An 18,565-nucleotide genomic window follows, 5' to 3' on the forward strand; every position below is an offset into this window, starting at 1 on the left:
ACAGCAAAGGGGTAATTAAGGATTTCCTCTTCTTTGAAGATATCAGAGAGGGAAGTGGTCTATGGAGAAAAGATGCTTATTCAATCAAGAGAACATGTTAGTAATTAGGCTACGGAGAGTACTTTCTACTCTTTGGCTCTTTTGTGCTGGAGTAATTCCCTGTCAGGGAGAAAGGAATATTTCCTTCAGCAGCATGAAAAAAATGAATTAAGAAGAGCAAAGATGAGCAGCCCAGTCGGCTGTGTACATCTCAGCACAGCCAGCCTACCCATGCAATACATGCTGCATGGCTTCAGGGCATAGCTAGCTGGTTAGAAAGCACAGGCGTGCCCCGTTTGTACCCAACAGTTGGGAAACTGTCTTTCACAGAAGGGTGACTGTCTTCTGTCAAGTCTCCAGTGGATGATACCAACTACCAAGAATAATGTGCTATACTGTCTGTCTTTGTGAGAAAGGAAGGTGATGAACACCAGGCTGAATTATTCTCACATTGTCCCTACCCTGAACTCCAGTGAGGCGGATCAGAGTCTCGTAGAGTCAGCTTAGTTGGAGAAGAGAGCAACCTGCTCTGTTTATTCTGAGGCCATTTCAGAGATCTCACTTCTACAGTATGTGCTGATGGAAACTGCTTAGGCCAAGGGCTGCAAACAAGCTGCAAGGAATCTGCAGGGGAAAATTTCCAGTGTGGGAAAGAAAGGTTTGGGAATCAGCCCTTCCAAGCCATATGATGGAGAATGAAGGGCTGGAAAGGACCTCACCTTCCCATATAGACAACTCGTATTTCTACAGCTATCTACTCAGCAGCAAAAGCAGCAGACTGTTGGTTTACTCACACAAAATTAATGTGCAAGTGGATGGGCAACTAAAGCACACAAAGAAAACTCTTAAAAGAGTGAACTTAGCCCTACTTTTGTTCATGGCTGAGAACAGGAAGGTAAGACTTACTGAATAGTTCCATCTGGCCATAACAAAACTGATAGTAACAGATTAACAATACTGGTTTACTATCCCAAGCTCTGAAATAAATGAGGTAAAAATTTTATAGGAAGTTTACTTGGCTCAGCTGCCTCAGCTCCCCTGTCTGGTCTCACATCTGTCTTTTCAGATGAGTAATATGAATGCCATAAAGGAAGCGCAGGTTATTCTTCCCCATCACAACTGCATTGCATTTGATGCAAATGGGAATTTAATCAACCCTGTCATTAAAGACTGGCAACTACTGAGAAAGAGAAAATTGAGCTTACTCACTTCACCAGTGTGTCCTGTAAAATCACAGGGTACTTATTAGCTTAAAAACTGCTAGTGAACAAAAACCTGAAGATTTGACTTGGCAATACAACAACTGGTGACCCCAAAAGCAGTTCTGGGGTCACCCAAACAGTAACAGACTGTTGGGTGGTTCTGACATAGCAGAAAGCCAAAGTAGCAAAGAAAAGGAGGAAGACGCAGAGGAGACATCTGGATGCTGTAAGCAAAGATTCTTCTTTATTTCTATTTTCTGTTAATTTCATTATTTCTTATTTGGATTATGGATAACAAACAATGATAAACTACTAAATAGTGGTAAAACCTTAAAAAAAAACACAAGGAGAAGGGCAAGACCTTTACACTGTCATCAGGTTTGCAGATAATATCAAACTGGGACGCCCAGTCAGTATGCTCAAGGACAGAGCTACACGCCTATGGACCTTGACAGGCTGGAGGAATGGGCCAACACAGACTTCATGAAATTCACGAAGAACAAATGGGAAGAAAAAACTTCTGAATGACACAGGCTGGGGAAAGCCTGCAGAGGGAGCAGCTCTGTGGAAAAGCACCTAGGGGCTCTGGCAGGCACTGAGCTGAGTATCGGCCCTGGCAATAATGAGGACCAACAGCATCCTTGGCTGTGTGAATAGGGTCACAACCAGAAAACCAAGGAAGGGATTATTCCCTCTTCTCTGTGCTCATTAGACCATATCTGGAGTACTGCATTCCATTTTGGGCTCCTCAGTACAAGAAAGACATTCTTCCCCCTGTACTCAGCACTGGTGAGGTCCTACCTCGACTACTGTGTCCAGTTTTGGGCCCCTCACCACGAAAAAGACATTGAGGTGATGGAGTGTGTCCAGAGAAGGGCAATGAAGCTGGTGAGGGGTCTGGAAAACAAGTCTTATGAGGAGCAGCTGAGGGAACTGGAGTTGTTCAGCCTGGAGAAAAGGAGGCTGAGGGGAGACCTTATAGCTCCCTACAACTACCTGAAAGGAGGGTGTAGCCAGGTGGGCGTTGGTCTCTTTTCCCAAGTAACAGGCGACAGGACAAGAGGAAACAGCCTCAAGTTGTGCCAGGGGACGTTTAGATTGGATATTAGGAAAAATGTTTACACTGAAAGGGTTATTAAAGCATTGGAACAGGCTGCCCAGGGAAGTGGTTGAGGCACCATCTCTGGAGGTATTTAAAAGACAGGTAGACGTAGTGCTTAGAGATATAGTATAGTGATGTTTTTGTCAGAGTTAGGTTGATGGTTGGACTAGATGATCCGAAAGGTCCCTTCCAACCTAGGCAATTCTATGATTCTATGACAGGCTGGAGCAAGTTCAGGGGAGGGTATCAAAAAGGTGATGGGCTGGAGCATTTGCCCTGTGAGAAGAGGCTGTGGGACTAAGATTGATTCAGCTTGGAGCAGAGACAGCTTTGAGGACACCTAACAGCAGCCTCTGGCAGCTATAGGGAGATAATCACATATATAGAGTTGGGCTCTTCACAGTGGCGCGTGGTGGAAGACAGAAACAGTAGTCATAAACTGAAGTGGGAGGTCCCAACTACATATAACTAAATAGCTCAAATTTTTCATAGTGTCTAATGTGTCGACAGAAATTCTGATGCATCCCCTCTGAAGTTTTACTGGTGCCTTCACAGAGGAGGATGAGGGAACCATAAACTGTAAAACAAGCCCTGAGCTGATTTCATTGGGTTTTCTCCCTCTTTAACATGACTGCTAGCTTTTGTGTATGCCTTAATTTCTCTTTCAAAGCTATGTAATACAGAAAGGTTCAGTCAAAATAGAAGGTGACTTCAGTGTTGATTTTACCACACCTAGTTTTGCTTATGCTAAGCTTATTACCTTAAACCAGAGCTCCATCTCGTCCCCAGTGACTTCTGTTGGAACAGAAGTCTATCCAACATGCTAAGTTGGAATGCCTTTTTAAATGTTCATCCTACATTCAGAGCCCTGTGCTCAAACACTGCTGTACGGACTTACCTGCTGTGGAGACAGGACATGGTCCCAGATGTTGAGCTGGCTGATGGAGCCCACAAAAGATTCAGCTGGGTTGAATCCTTCTCCTTTCTGATCTTGCTCTTGACCCAGTACAAGTGCACCACCACCTAAACTCAGAGAGAATTAGAACAGGGATAGGAAACAAAGCCTTACAGCAGGGATCCCCAAAAGAAGATTAAAAACTAAGCAAAACAAAACTTTTGCTACATTATGTTACTAAGATTTTCTAGTGCAGGAGACCAGCCACTTCAATAAATTCTCTCAGCAAACCCCTGGGAAGTCTTATGCTAGACCGACGTAAGTGAGCATAACAATTTGGAAGTGACTCTCGAATATGCATTAATGCTAAACTCAGGCTGATGAGAGCAAAAACTTTACATGGCTGCTTCAGGAATCGTATGGACTTTAAGAGGCCAATTCTAGCTCAGTACCTGAAGCATATTACAGAGCAATGCAAAATGCAATTTTGAGCAGGTGTGTCATATTTCACAGTGCTAGCTCACACTTGCTGCTTTAAACAAAAGCTTAAGAAGTCAGGCAGAAAAATTTGATTCAAAACCCTCAGAAGCACATTGGTGATTAGACAGTCAATGATCTGACATGCCATGCAAGTTAAAATTCTTCCCCTTGACAATAATACAGACAATGTGGACATGTATTTTGTATGTCACAGGGTGTATGGACAAGGGCAAAAAGTAATGGAGTCTGCACACTTCCTTAGATCTTGTGTCTGGAGAGAACTGCAATGTAATTGGGAAAGTCAGGGGCAAACATAAGGTACACAAACTACTTTTTTTTTCCTAATATGAAGTTTTTGAAACTCTATGTAAATTTGGATGATAGTATGAAAGCAGTATCAAAATGAAATCTCTTTGCACTAATCTAACACCAGGTCTTTATTAGCTCTTCAGTACTGATGGTATTCCTTTTCAGGTCTTCTGATATTACTGGAAAGACTGCTGATTACAAGAAACAATGCAAAACCCAACTTGTTAAGAAAAAATGCAAACGTAACTTTAAAAAGATGTCTGAAAGTAACAGCAGAAGGCTAATTCAATCAACTCTGAGCACACATTTGTAAGGGAAATGCCATTTGAACTTAAGTTTGTTGTATGACAAACCTATTCTCCATTCCAAAATCAGCTCAGTACAGGCTCCTTTTTAGACTAAACTTTGTCACCCCCAAAGCAAGTTAGCTACTAGTTTATCCTAGAAATGTCCACTATGTCTTCAGCAAGGCTAAGTGAGGGAACTGTCCTCATGAACAAGAATAACAAATGTGAGCCCTGCATAAATGCTGAAAATGTGAAAACATACTAAAACCACCAAAATAAACACTTCCTTGCAGGCACAGCAAATTCTGCAATAAAAACAGAACGAAGGCAACAGATCTGGTGTAATATAAATAAAGCATACCAGGAATTTTTGAGCCAACAGAGAGCCCACTGCCTCCATCAGACAGTTTTCCATCGATGTACACTTTCCATGCCCCATCTGTACATGTCCACGTGACTGCAATGTGATGCCAGTTACCATCATTCACTGAAGGACAGTCTGTGATCCTCTCTTTCCCATTTACATAAAGAACCCAGCTGCATGGAAGGAAGATGAAGGCATACTCAGTTGCATGCAGCAACTTTAAAAGCATGGCCCATCCCACATTACTCAGAGAAATGTTACTTGCCAAAAGAGATAACTGTGTCTACACCATACAAGGAATTTCTCTTGAAACGTCATCATACAAGATATCTCTCTCTCAGAGAACTTGGAAGTCATGGTTATCATATGCAAAGCATGGTGAAATAGGTGCTGTGCTTTTGTACCAAACCATGAAAAGTCAAGTCATGGCTGCACAGTGGATTCTTAAACTTAGGCCCATCCCTGCTTTTGGAGTCACATTAAAAGTACTCTGAGTGCTAAGCTCCATTTTATCCAATCATTGTCTCAATGCATCATTTAAATATGATGTAAATGTGGTCCAGACAAAAATGTTCCGCTTTCAAAACGTCACTGCTTCCTTGGCATTACTCTTCTACTTGGCAGAAAGCAACGAAAACAAAGCCAGAAGAACAAAACAAGGAGGCAACTCCAGCTATGGAGTTTGGATGCAGATTTTTCTATCCCAAAGTAGATAAAGCTGACACTTGTACTTCTGGTCTATGCTTTCTTTACCTATTCAAGACATCTGTAAGCTACAGAAAAGCAGAACTGTGATTTACCCATTGTAATCAGTGAGAAGAAATGCATTATCACTTCCATTCTCCACTGCATAAGAAATGGGAGTCCCATAGTTTGTGGTGTCAGTGGATTTCATCCAGAACGTACAGGTGATGTCACCAAGAGATGGGAAGACACCATCAAGCATGACGTATCCATAGATACCAGAGACTTCAAAATCAAGATTGAAACCAGAGGACTGTTCTGCAACAAAGACAAAGAGTTTTCAGAGCTACATTCCTGAAAACCCAGAAAGACAACGAAATGGAATCTAAGCAAATGCAATAAAATGGAATACAACCCATCTACAAAAATTATTCACTTTAAATTGATCAGAGGGAGAAAGAATTACAGCAGTCTAACATCAGCTGGCATACAGAGCTTTCCAGGGCTAGAAAACTCATAGGGTTTGAAGAAAAATGACTGGAAAAGAAGCTAATTATCTAACAAACAATGAATGTGAACCTTGCTTTTCAGTCCTCTATCAATGAAATGACATATCTATCTGCCAACCTACAACCAAAAGAGGTGTGATCAGCTGGTTCCATTTTATTCACAAGAGTTATGATTAAAAAAAAAATTTTTTTTTTTTTCTGTTCTGGACTTACTGAAATACACTTCACTTATATAGAACAGCACTTCTGTGCTGCTCTTCAATGCAGAGTGACATGCTTTACAAGCATACTACATGTATGCACTTGGTAGTGGAGCTCCCCTGAAAGCTGGGTGTTATTAAACTGGGACATAGGATGGCAGGCCTAAATGACCTGTATGCCCTCTACTGTCTCTGTGAAATCAACACGGGTTCTTCAGCTTCTGTTTAAAGGTTCACCAGCTACTACTGTGACACCTCATAATTTTCATGGGGTGGCTAAAAGACAAATGGATTTGATCCTCATGGTTGTGTGGCCCACCTCCAGCATCATCCAAAAGGTTGCACGAGGTGTGACCCATTTTGTCTGAACATGTAGAACTTCATGCCCTTTTGCTCATAGGGAACCTGATGCCTTTAGGACTTTTAAAGCTGAGACCACCACATACTAATCTCTACCTCTGTGATGCAAAGCCCTACATGAAATGTAAGAAACAGGAAGAGCTAATTAACTCAGATACACAAAGCAAATACAAATTAAACTTGATAGACTGACTAGGTATTAAAAAGATAGAACTGTGCCTTAGAAAAGAGAAATTAATATAAACATGACATAACATACATGCTGTTCCTTGTGTGCAATTACACGTATTGACACCACAGTCACACAGGCTCCACTCAGCCTCTCAGAGTCCCACCACCCTAGCTGCTTTCTGGGGAAGCTGTATGAAATCAGCCCACTCAGTGCAAATCTTGCCCAGAGACTTAGTCAAGCCACCCTTTTCTGCCACTTGGTCCTGTGTACCTGTTTCACACCTGCTGCCTGTAAAGCCAGGGGGACATTTACAGATGTATGAGTTCAAGGCATCCACACAGGTGGCTTGGTTTAAGCAGGGACTGGAGTCACACTCATTGATGTTCACTTCACAGTTTAGTCCTGTGTACCCTGTCACACACAGACACCTATGGAGGAAAGGAGAAGCACATTTCAAGGGTGGCTGCTCTCATGACAAAGAATCCTGGCCATGAGACCAGGTCCACCAACGGGAATAGCACATACTGAAAAAAAACCCAAAACCACAGAAGAGATACTACAGAATTAATGGAGCTTTAGTTTGGTTATTCCTCTAAATATGCTTGAATTCTATTAGCTATATAATATTTCTTCTTGATAGCTACAATACAATATTAAAACACAATGTCTGCGTTTCTTCATATGAAACTGGAAGAGACAATTCTTGCTTTCCTGTGAGTGGAGCATGCCTTCTAGAGTCCACAGAATTATACAAGAGGTACTCGACTTCTCAGGCAGGTATGCTTACACAGAGGAAAAAACCAAGGAAGTAGAAAGGGACCAAAACCTCTGGTACTTGGAAAACCAAGGTATTTGAAAGGCACTGAAAATTCCGGGGCTTTGGGGAGGGAAGAGTTACTAAAGCCAGGCAGTAACAGCTGTTCCATCTCTCTACAGTGATCTAGGATATGACACTGCTATTGGTATTTGTAGCTTCTGATCTGAGTTCGGATACCCTAAAGCATAAAAATAAATATTTCGAAGATTCCACCAGTGTTTGTATTTTAATCTCTATATTCTCAGTATGTACAGCTATCCCTGCCTTCAATGCTACAGAAATGTAATATTACCATGTACACAACTGGTCATCACCTATTCTTCTAGTGGAAAGCAAGACAAACCCTTGGAGCTTGGGAAAGCAGATTTCTTTAGGAAGATCAATATTAAAACCATGCAGTTCTACCATGCTTACACTTCAAACTGTGCGTATTTTCTCTGCTGCCTACCTTGGAATTTTTTAAGAGTGAGGACACTAAGATTTATTTTCTTGTCTTTTAAAATCCATGTGCATAAGGGGACCGTTTATATTGGATCAGGCTGTCAAGTGACTTGCTGAAATCTAAGAACGAAGCACCACACATCTGACTTTCCACATTGCATTACATCAATCATCTGGTTTTCACCTGAAGCTGTTGATACCATCTCTGCATGTAGCTCCATTCCTACAGGGTCTGCTGAGACACTCATCGATGTTTCTTTCACACAAGACACCAGTAAAACCTGGGAGGCACTTGCAGGAGAAGCTGCCAACTCGATCTTCACAAATAGCCCTATTAAGACAGGGGTTTGAAAGGCATTCATTGACCTCCATTTCGCAGTGAGCACCTGAGAAGAAAAGAACAAAGTCACAGTTCCACTTTGAATTAAGCTAAGAAAGAAGATTACTAACCAATCTCTGTTTCCAGGAAACAGCAAACACCGGGGTAGCCATGCAGGGTTTACTCCATCTGGGATTTACCACATTAACTGAGGTTAAGTGGTCATAGAAGAATTACGGGAACCATCTTTGCAGTTGTAGAAATTAACATTCAGAAACTGTGGGGAATTTATACGGATATTGCCCATTGTGTGAATCAGGAAATCACCGGAGAAACTATTCTGAGGAACTAATGAAAAGCTGCTACAAAAGACATTTAGCTGGAACCTTAGCTCTAAGCAGAAAAAGCCAGAAACACATGATTCTGGAATTTCTTCTGTGAGTTACAGCTCTATGTTACAAGCACCGAAGAATGAAGAAACTGCATGTGATTTCATAGTGGAGCTCTTTGGCAACATGATAACCAACAGATATGCCTAGTTGTTACGGAAATCTATGAAAGCAGTAGAAGGCTGACTATGGTGATGGGAAGTAGTTTTAATATAGATCATCTTGTATACTCTTATAATATTTATCTTTTTAAAATAAAATTAAACATAACATTTCACAACCATGTGAATGTCCTTATTCTTTCCTCAACAAAACACAGTAAATTCGTGGCAAAATTAGGAACAGAACACCGATCACTTACTAAATCCTTCTGAAGCCACACTTGCACTACTGGGACTCTGAGAGATCCCATGGATGTAGGGAAACTAGTACATCCTTATCAACATATAATATATGGAAAACATAGCAATGAGATTGAAACATATTGGACAGGGTAGGAAGACATCTTTTTTGGTCAGAAAGAGTGAAGGCTGACTTAAATAGAAAGAGATGTACCTGTGAACCCTTTTGGACAAGTGCAGCGGTAACCGTTCTTGCCATCAACACAGTGGGCTCCATTCAAACATGGACTGGAGCTACATTCATTTATGTCTTCCTCACACAGGAGACCTTCAAACAGCAAGGGTTACAAAGCATGGTCAAGACATAGTCAAGGTCTGCATGCTGCAGTGACTGGATGTGGAAGACAGAACAGCACTATATAGTTTGCATAAAAAAAGGCTACAGAGATCAGATGATAAAATTCCATGTTCGACTGCACTACTCCAAACCCCTACAAACGTCATCTGCATTATTTAGATGCCGGGATGTGAAAGATGTCAAGTCCATGGTTTCTCTTTATAAAGTTTAAAAAATATCCAGCAAGTGTTGCTGTCGATACATGTATAGCCATAAATACGAAAAATGAGGGACACCATTTCTGGAGGAAAACAACAAGCTTTTTTTTTTCAATCACACAAAATTTCCTCCTCAGTAGTTTATTTCAATATTTAGAAATCAGGTGCAGTTTTGGCAAAGTACTCAAGCATGTCAGTTTCCTCACAGATTTCAATACCTACAACATGAAAAAGCCTGAGAAAAAAGATAAGAAAAAGCCCACTCAGTCATAGGGCTGGAGTAAAGCAACGGCATAAATGCTTTGTCTAGTCAGGCCATATTCAGTCTCACAAGCATTTTCCCTGTGAGTATTTACTAATTTCCTAAACTTCATTCCTTTTTCTTTTCAGACCAGAAACATCACAAACTAGAAGCATACATGCACATACGTGCACACAGACTGTCCTTGAGCGTTCATCCTTTTATTTCAAAACCCATTCACATACAGTAGAACCTTACTCTAACCTGTAGATCAGGTTGCCTTCCCGTTATAATTCCATGGATGTGGAATTATATAGTTCTTGTGTTTTGTGTTATCTACTTGGCACAGAAACAATGCCTGTCTGCAGAAGAGCTACAAAGTGAAACAAATTACCTGAATACCCTGGTTGACAATGGCAAACAAAGGTCCCAATGCCATCTTTACAAATCCCTTTGTTGTGACAAGGAGATGACTTACACTCATCAACTTCTGTCTCACATTTCAAGCCTGGAATGCAAAATAAAGGACTGAGAACAGAGAACAAAATTTGAAATTGTTCAGCAACATAGGAATCATGACTACTTAATGTAGGAAAACATGACTGATTATGTGCCTACATTACCAGACATTCAGGTTTATTACCTTCTCTTTAGATTATGTTTTAACACAGACCTGAGACAAAATGCTATTAAAAAGTTATGATATGCATCGGGCAACAGACTGATCAGTTCCAGATAGTGGCACTTAATATCTATGACAAGTAACAAAGATCACTTCTCGATAATAGCTGAACAGTAAGTCATCTGTTTGCTTTGAAGCAATGTGGTGGTGTGACCGTCCCAACTCCTTTTAAGCCACTTGGTGCCTGGTGCAATTTCCCCCACTACCTGGGACACATAACAATACAATGGACCAGAACTGTTATGCCAACCCATTAACACCTGGGACACATAATGGTCCAACATAAAAGAAAGAGAGTGAAGGATGATGGACCAGAACCTTATGGCAACCCCTTAGTGCACGTGACTCCTGTGACTCCTATCAATAACGGTAATTGATCACTCCTGACAATATATGGATCACAGCTCAAAGAGGGGGGTGATACCAGAACTTCCAGATCTAACAAGTTCTAGGCTTGCACAACTGGTGGGAAGTACCAGAATATCACATTGTCTGAGTTTGGCTGGAGTGGAAAAGTACCTGATGAAAGTCAATTATCTTGGACCCCATAAGTAGCGATTCTAGTGAGACCCTTTGAGCTTTTCTGGGTCACAGTGGGCTGTGCCCAGCATCTCCCCTGAGCTGGGATGCCACTCTGTCAGATATCTCAAGGATTAAAAGGCCAGGGCAAGTCAACCCACTCAAGTCTCTGTTATCACCTGCTGAGGAATGCCAACGCATTGTATTTACTCCAAACTCTAGAGGAGGGAAATTTTAACTATAGTCTAGCCTCTCTTTCATCCAGCTCTCTATCCATGTGTCTCTAATATACACATTAGCTTTTATGAGTGTGGGTGTTCTTATATTTTACGAGATCCAAATACTTTGTGCATGTGTAAGGAGTCAAAAGGGGCACCTGTCAGCTCACTGGGGTTGCCCACTACGAAGGAATCTGGTCGTAGCAATTAAAGACTCGTGTGTATGTGTGTGTGTGTGATCCCTCAAGTGGTATGTTTGTGCTCATATGTATATGTATTGATTTGGGATACCTCATTTTAAGTTAGTGTGAATCTTGTCATTTTCGAATCTGTAATTAAGTTGCTGTTCAATCATTTTGTTAAATCATTTTGTAAATTCTTAAATAGGTTAATGATTAAGTGCTGCTAAAATTCAACCTCTTGACCTTCCTCAAATCATTAAGAAATTTTGAATTGCTGCTAAATCATAGCTGTGTCAAATATTTCCATCCGCAACTGGGAAGCTAACACTGAAGAGGAATACAGGCAGATCTGGTGGAACTAGCTGTTTAGAGTGCAAATTTCCAGCTTTTGCTAATCATTGTCAAGTGATAGGATTTTCAAATCCACTCACTCAACTAAAAGAAACCCCATTCGAAATCCTTTTCTGCCAAACACATATAACTCAGCGAGAACATGAGGAACTATTTATTTTCTTAATACTTATGTATGGCAAATCTGTGATGGATGTTCCAATCGTTTAGGCTATACTCTTGCACTGAAATGTTTTGCTCCTTTATGCTTGCTCATGTTAAGATATGGAGACGTTAGCTCCTCCACGGGCTTCTCAAATTTTTACCTGTATATCCAAGTGGGCATATGCAAATATATCCACTTCCCAACTGTTTGCATGTCCCATTGTTGTGGCATGGTTCCAGGAAACACTCATGAAAGACCTGCCAGAGGCAAGAATGATACTATTACAGTGAAGGTGGAAATATAGTTGGAACAAAATACTGTAATTTGAAACTGCACACCCCATAGTCATTTTGTAAAACTGTGAAAATAAAGTCACTGGTATTAACTTCTACCTCTTCCTCTGTGTCTCTTCAGCATACCAACCATTCTTTTTACTAGAGAAGAATACCAGGAATCTGAATTCTTTTTTTAACTCACCTTTTACTTAGCAAAATGTGATGATCGCAGTTGTTCCCTTAGAACTTTCTTAGCTATGATTCACAGTGACGTTTTATATTATGCTATCTTTTATATGAGAGTTCTCCACTTTCTCTCACTTTTACACCAGCTAATCACTTCCTGCTACCTACCGGTCATCAGGTGAACTGGTGGGGAACTTCACTGTGCAGCGCTATTTTTTCTGACATAGGAAACCTGAGTTCAGCAGAGCCTTTAAGTGAATGGTCAACTAAGACCACAGGAGATCAGTTTGTCACCTGTCCGTATGTTATATAATGGTTCAGGTCAAATTTACCATCAGTCAACTTTGCTCCTGTTTATACAACTTTAGATTCAAACAAAGCCGTCTTGTCAGAGTTACAGACTTGGGGGGAGACGGTGGGCATTAGGGGGCATCTCTGGCAAATATTGTCACTGGAGCAGTTTCTGTTACATGAGGACTTGCCTGTATTTCAAATGGGGTGCTCACAGCAGAAGGGAGTTCTGCTTGCCTCCTCTCAAGTGTATCTATGTCGCAATAAGTAAAACAAAGATTTTACAACTGGGACTTAGAAGCCTGGTAGCATTTCCTGGAATTCAGCATATGGAAGATATCAGACACTGAGTGTGGTCAATGTACTTTTAATAGATTGGCTGAACCTCCACCATGGAGTTTACATTTCTTTTATAAGTGTAATATATATTTTATGCATCAGGTGAAGGCTTCAAGTCCAGAATTTATGGTTGCCAATAGCTGATGCAGCCTGCTTTGTTCAGCAAAAGTGCTTCTATGACTACAAAGAGAGCCTTGAGTGTTCCCCTCATGACCATCGCTATCATCTCTTTAGGAAATATAGTCAGCATAACAATTACATTTAAAAAGCCCTTAGTCATTTACTGCTGCATAAGGCACTCCTTCTTTCATTTAAGATAACATTGGAAAATATCTCTTGTCCTTACCTGACTGCTGACTTTGTACTGCTTGCTGATATTTTCTGGAGAGGCTGGTACCATCATTACACTTTCCTCAGCTGCTGAAAAAGTAGAGCCAAAACCTAAAGAGGAAAGATATGAAAGTGCTGTTAACAATACTGTATGGCAACGTCCCTCCCTATTCCATAAGGGCCTAATAATTGCATGTTTGTAATGCATCTAAAGATATGCTGAAAAAAGTGAATTTGTGGGAATAAAAACCAAAACTTTACAGTAACCACATAGAATTTTATATACATATTTTACACATATATGTATTTGTAAGCACATACATTTCTAAAACAAATACATGTGTGTGTACCTATAAAATATATTTTATGTGTATTATACACACACACATACATGCACCTAGATACTTGTGTATGTATTTGTGTATTATGTAACTCTCTCTATAGTGTATATATAGTATACATATACAATGTGTGTGTGTGTGTGTATACAAACCCTGTATATGTACACTGTGTTATCGAGCCTTGGTATGTATCACAGAGCCACTCCTACGTAACACAGAGGCACTACCAGTAGGCAAAACCAGCTGCAAATTTCACTGGTTGAAATGAGAGGTCTACATTTGTTAGGAGAGTGAGACAGATGCTTTCTGTTAAGACTACTGCCTGTCCATCCTTTAGACATTCCCTTTATTCACTTTCTCCAGCAGAGATAATTTGACATACTTGAACAATCTGTGATGGATCTGGCACCGATGACTGTTGTTGTTCCATAAAAGGGGCAAGACAAGCAGTAGGACTTTCCTGGGTCTGGCTGATAGTAGTCTCTGGGACAAGGGTAGCAAGGTGTCAAACCTGTACGAGAGAACTCGCCTGCAAGACATGGTACTGCAAGAACAAAAGAACATTTTTTAAGTGACCACTTGCACCTCCACTCTACCTTCCCCCCCACCTCTTACTGGTCATCTTCTCCCCTCATAGTTCCTTATGAGACTTAAAGGAATAGGGTGAAACCTGCCAGGAACTCACAACTCTAGGAAATGCTTATTTAAATTGTGCTGTTAGGTGACATGTGGTTCTCAAAGGACTACAGAAATACCTAGGAACTATTTCTATCTTCTCCTTATGCTGCTCTGGAGACAGCTTTCAAAAGCACCTTCCTTTCCTTTTTATCTCTCACACTTTTTTTTTCTGATTTTTCTTCCTTCAAGAAGGAGTAAGGACAAAAACCAAGTCTTTTAGTCTTTTTTGTACCATTAATCCCTGCAGACTACTTGCCCTGGGAATCTTACTGGCAAAGCTTCCCAAAGACCACTGAGGACAATTTCTTGAAAAAAGTTACAGAATAAATTGTATTAAAATTCAGTATTTTTGTACAGAAGATGTGGAAGCTGTTCCAGAGATAACAGTGACAAACATCCCATCATCCCCTTTCTCTTCTGTAAGGAAAAAAGTTTTATTTTCACGTATATCTTATTTTATTCATCTTTAGATAAGAATCCATCTTAGAAATCAGAAGGAGGGCATCTGACATAATCAGGGTACCAGGAATGACCTATGATTTTGCTGGGAAATGCTGCTTGGTCCACACTTAATCAGAAGCGGAATTCAATCTTGGGCAGATGAATTGGATTACATTAGCTGATGTTTAAACAACGTTTAGAATTTTTTAGGATTTAATTTAGGATTTAATAAAACTTTCATAGCCCCTTTTGTTACAAACCTCCACAAGCTGAGACATCCACTGCGCCTCTCTTTACCGTTGATGTATTTTCCGGGCAAGAAATGCAACTCCTGGATCCAAATGCTGGCTGATATGTGCCAAGTGGACAGGTTTCACAGGTTTCAAGACCATTAGGTGAATATGTTCCCTGCTTGCACTGAGCTATAAGCCAGAAGAATTAATAAAGATTAAGCAATGTCCAACAGGAAACATGTCTCCTAACCTCTGAAAATAATGCTGAAATCACAATACATGTCACAGGGACTTTTATTTCTAGAGTTTACTCTATTCTGAAAGACTTCATGGGTACAAAGAGCAAAATAAAAAGGAATTGTGGTAAGTTACTGATAATGCATTTGTGAATTATTAACCAGTTAAATCTCCTCCTATCGGTTTCACAGATGATAGATGATTTATTGCAACTCAGTAACTCATTTTTAATTAACAAAATTAATGATAAGACAATAAACAGGAAATAAAACTAGCAACTTATTTTTCAGAACAAGTCACAAAGAGACAGTAGTGCTGAGGTACTTAATGCCAGAGCACTGTAGTGTAGGATGGGGACATTTCATCTTTGATCTTGGTAGGATGGAGAGGGGCTGTCAAGGAAAAGAATGGCATTATTTTAAGTGTATTAGTCCCTGCAAAATGGGCTCAAAATCTCACAGAATGAAGACAAATATGAAACATAGTTTCAAAGGCCAGCTCTTCTTCAAACATCTGCCCAGGTATCCTGCATGCCACAGCAGTAGTGAAGACATGGATTTTTCTCTTTACATATGCTTCAAGGGGCAGTTAGGACTGCTCCTTGTTTCACAGGCTAACCTCATTCCAATACTCCCACAACGGGGACCAAAAGGATGCCACCAGGCATTCGGAAGTGGCTCTCTGAAGAAGACAAAGTTCTCACCTTTGCATTCAGAGATGCTCCTAGAGTGCAGATACTCAGTATAGCTACCAGATGGACAACTTTTGCATTCCAGCTGCCCTTCCTCATCTTGGTAGGATCCAGTCCAGCAGCTTTCACAGGTATGATGCTCCAGGGAGTAATAGGTACCCAAAGGGCAGTTGACTGCAACGTTGGAAACATAAGCGTCCCCTCAGAATGCACAATCATACATACTTGTCTTGCCTCTGCAGTTCCCATTTAGCCAAACCCTGTTTATGCGAAATGTGACTCTGTTCTCAGCAAATGGAGTATCTCTCTGGAACGGTGCAGAGATCTCGTTATGCACAGAAAATGGAATCCAATTCCCTATCTTAGCTACACATCACCCACAAGACTAACAGGGTTAAAAGACCACATACCAAGCACTGTTTTCCTGTGTATCACCAAGTGTGGATATGCCTGATTTCCCCATGGGAGTGGAATCCTGGGTACAAAAGCATCCTTTTTCCACAGGCCTTGGTTAGGAACATAAACATCCTCTGGAAGTCAAACTGTGCAAAGCATTTTTGCAGTTTATTGTTCTGGGAGACCACAGGCACTGGACTGTGTCAAACCACAACCCTCTGCAAACATCCTCTAAAACCTTGCTTTTCAAAAGGATTCTAAATACATGTAAGGAGCAAGTCATCTGGCTTACCACACATTCTTCCCCTCAGCACAGAACCAGGCCTGCAGAAAAGAAAGGCTTTCTCGGTCTCCAGTGAGTTGCTGTCAGCTACAATGAGTTCGGATGCAAACTGAAAAGAATACATGGGTTCCTTATTGAGAGTCCTATTCAGCCTGTTCGTGATCGTCTCCAGAGTTTTAAGGAGCCGTCGCTGGTTTTCCAGTTCCAATGTATCATTCCTTTCATCAGGCAATGGCACGCTAGCTGGGATATAACAGAAAACACAAAAAGCACACAGATTTTACAGTCATCACTTCCAGTGTACGCTGGAGTATGTCAAGAGTGCAACACTCAAGCTTGCCAGTGGGAAGTAGAAAGCAGGCCATGTGCACAATGCCCTCCATGAACATGAGGCTGTGAACTTTCTTCCAAGCAGAAAGTCTGTGATGAAATGAGGCTGTGAATGTCTCCAGAAAACCGTCTTCTGCATCTCCAGCAGGCTTTGTGAACCGAAGGCTAAATTTACTGAATGTATTAGAAACGTGGTTTTTAAAAACAAACAATAAGAGAAGGATAATATTTTTACTTCTCTCACCTGTGATGTTAAATATTAACTTGATTTTGTGGTCAGTCATTGGAACACTCAGCTTATGCCTTTTGACTCGAGTAGGTGCTGCCTTTACTGAGGCGGAGAGATGCTTGGATAAATCTTCTTGCGCTGCATCAACAAAATCATCATAGGAATAATCCAGCTGGTTTGCTGCCCCCCAGCCGGCAGGTCCTGTGAGGCATTAAGAAAGAACAGAAAGAGAAAGAACAACATGTGGAAAATAAGTGTGTGTACTTTTTTCTAAAATACATCCCCAACAGAATGGGGACCGTTTGCAGCTCCAGATGATGCGTACTGGCTTTGCCTCCGCACAAGTGCCTATTGTATCAGCATCTTGACTAAAGAAGAATGAAAAATCAGTCTCACTCCTAACTGGTATCCTAGAGACCCTGAATCTTGTGCAGTTAGCCAAAGCTTTAAAGAAATACTATTACAGAAGTTACAGGATGCACTTCTTTCTCTTCCCCTGTCTTGCATGGACCCTCTCATGCCAGGAACATCTTCTTAAACAATTCCATATTGCTCTCTCTTCCTCTTCCTGGTCAATTACAGACAGCATGGCCTATGCCACATGTCTCCGTTGCATCTTTTTCTCACAACTCCTGAATAGTTTTACCATCATCTGCCCTCTCAGAAAAGGCTCGTAGCATCACCTTATGTGCTTATTCCCCCCAGACATGCATTTCCTGTTATACTTATTTGAGTCAAATTCACCGCCTGTATAACGTCCTTCACCTATAACATGCTTTCCACCAGAAACAAGTAAACCATTTTAAATTTAAAACATAATCTACCTTTTCATAATGACTAAATCTAGAGGTGTGTGGTCTGTTTCATTGATTTGGTTCTTTTTTTAAAAACATGAAAATATAAAAAAATCTGCTAATTACTGTTAACAGTAACCTAGATTATGCTTAATTTACAGTGGAAACTAGGACAAATTAACCCTACAGCTTTGCTGTTAACACAGTGTGAGTATTCCAGAACTAATTTTCTAAACTGCTGTCTCTTATGGCTTGAGGAGAGTTCTCCTTTCCTGCCTCCTCAGTGTAAAATCATGAGAAACTCCAGAAAAACAGCAACAAGGTTATTCTGATAAGAGGTTGACACGAACCAGAAGAGAATAGGACCCTACAGCCATGTCCTCAACACTCTTTCCTCCAAGTGCTTTTACAAGTTAGCTCCAGCTGTCATCAGTATTCATCCTTACCCTGATGACAACCGCAAACTGAACACCCAGCCCCAGCCCCCTGTGTCTCATTACAAACAAATGTGCTTTCAAACTCAGTGAAGCGTATCTAAAAGGTGAGAATAAGCAGGAAGCTCTACCAAGTAACTCCACCATAAACCTGTAAAAGAGCCACAGTCCTATGACAGAGTACGTATTCTGATGTAGATCTGCCAAAATGTCTCCTCTAAGATAGGTAATGTTAGTTGTCTGTTTTTAGCCTT

At 40.8% G+C, this 18,565-nt stretch overlaps 1 protein-coding gene across 1 annotated transcript in view; it reads right to left on the reverse strand.

The window, feature by feature from the left end:
• The window catches only part of SVEP1 (sushi, von Willebrand factor type A, EGF and pentraxin domain containing 1), a 134,931-nt gene that overhangs the window by 48,581 nt on the left and 67,785 nt on the right, over window positions 1-18,565 (reverse strand). Inside the window, exons 15-28 of the mRNA XM_063319541.1 lie at window positions 17,099-17,284; window positions 16,534-16,767; window positions 15,858-16,019; window positions 14,945-15,106; window positions 13,948-14,109; window positions 13,241-13,335; window positions 11,964-12,060; window positions 10,101-10,214; window positions 9,125-9,238; window positions 8,046-8,247; window positions 6,874-7,031; window positions 5,479-5,680; window positions 4,676-4,851; window positions 3,242-3,366 (exon numbers count right to left, since the gene is read on the reverse strand). Of these exons, the coding sequence (XP_063175611.1) occupies window positions 3,242-3,366; window positions 4,676-4,851; window positions 5,479-5,680; window positions 6,874-7,031; window positions 8,046-8,247; window positions 9,125-9,238; window positions 10,101-10,214; window positions 11,964-12,060; window positions 13,241-13,335; window positions 13,948-14,109; window positions 14,945-15,106; window positions 15,858-16,019; window positions 16,534-16,767; window positions 17,099-17,284 (2,189 nt within the window). The remainder of the gene's footprint in view (window positions 1-3,241; window positions 3,367-4,675; window positions 4,852-5,478; window positions 5,681-6,873; window positions 7,032-8,045; window positions 8,248-9,124; window positions 9,239-10,100; window positions 10,215-11,963; window positions 12,061-13,240; window positions 13,336-13,947; window positions 14,110-14,944; window positions 15,107-15,857; window positions 16,020-16,533; window positions 16,768-17,098; window positions 17,285-18,565) is intronic.

Source organism: Chroicocephalus ridibundus, chromosome Z, assembly GCF_963924245.1.
Source record: "Chroicocephalus ridibundus chromosome Z, bChrRid1.1, whole genome shotgun sequence".
NCBI lineage: Eukaryota > Metazoa > Chordata > Aves > Charadriiformes > Laridae > Chroicocephalus > Chroicocephalus ridibundus.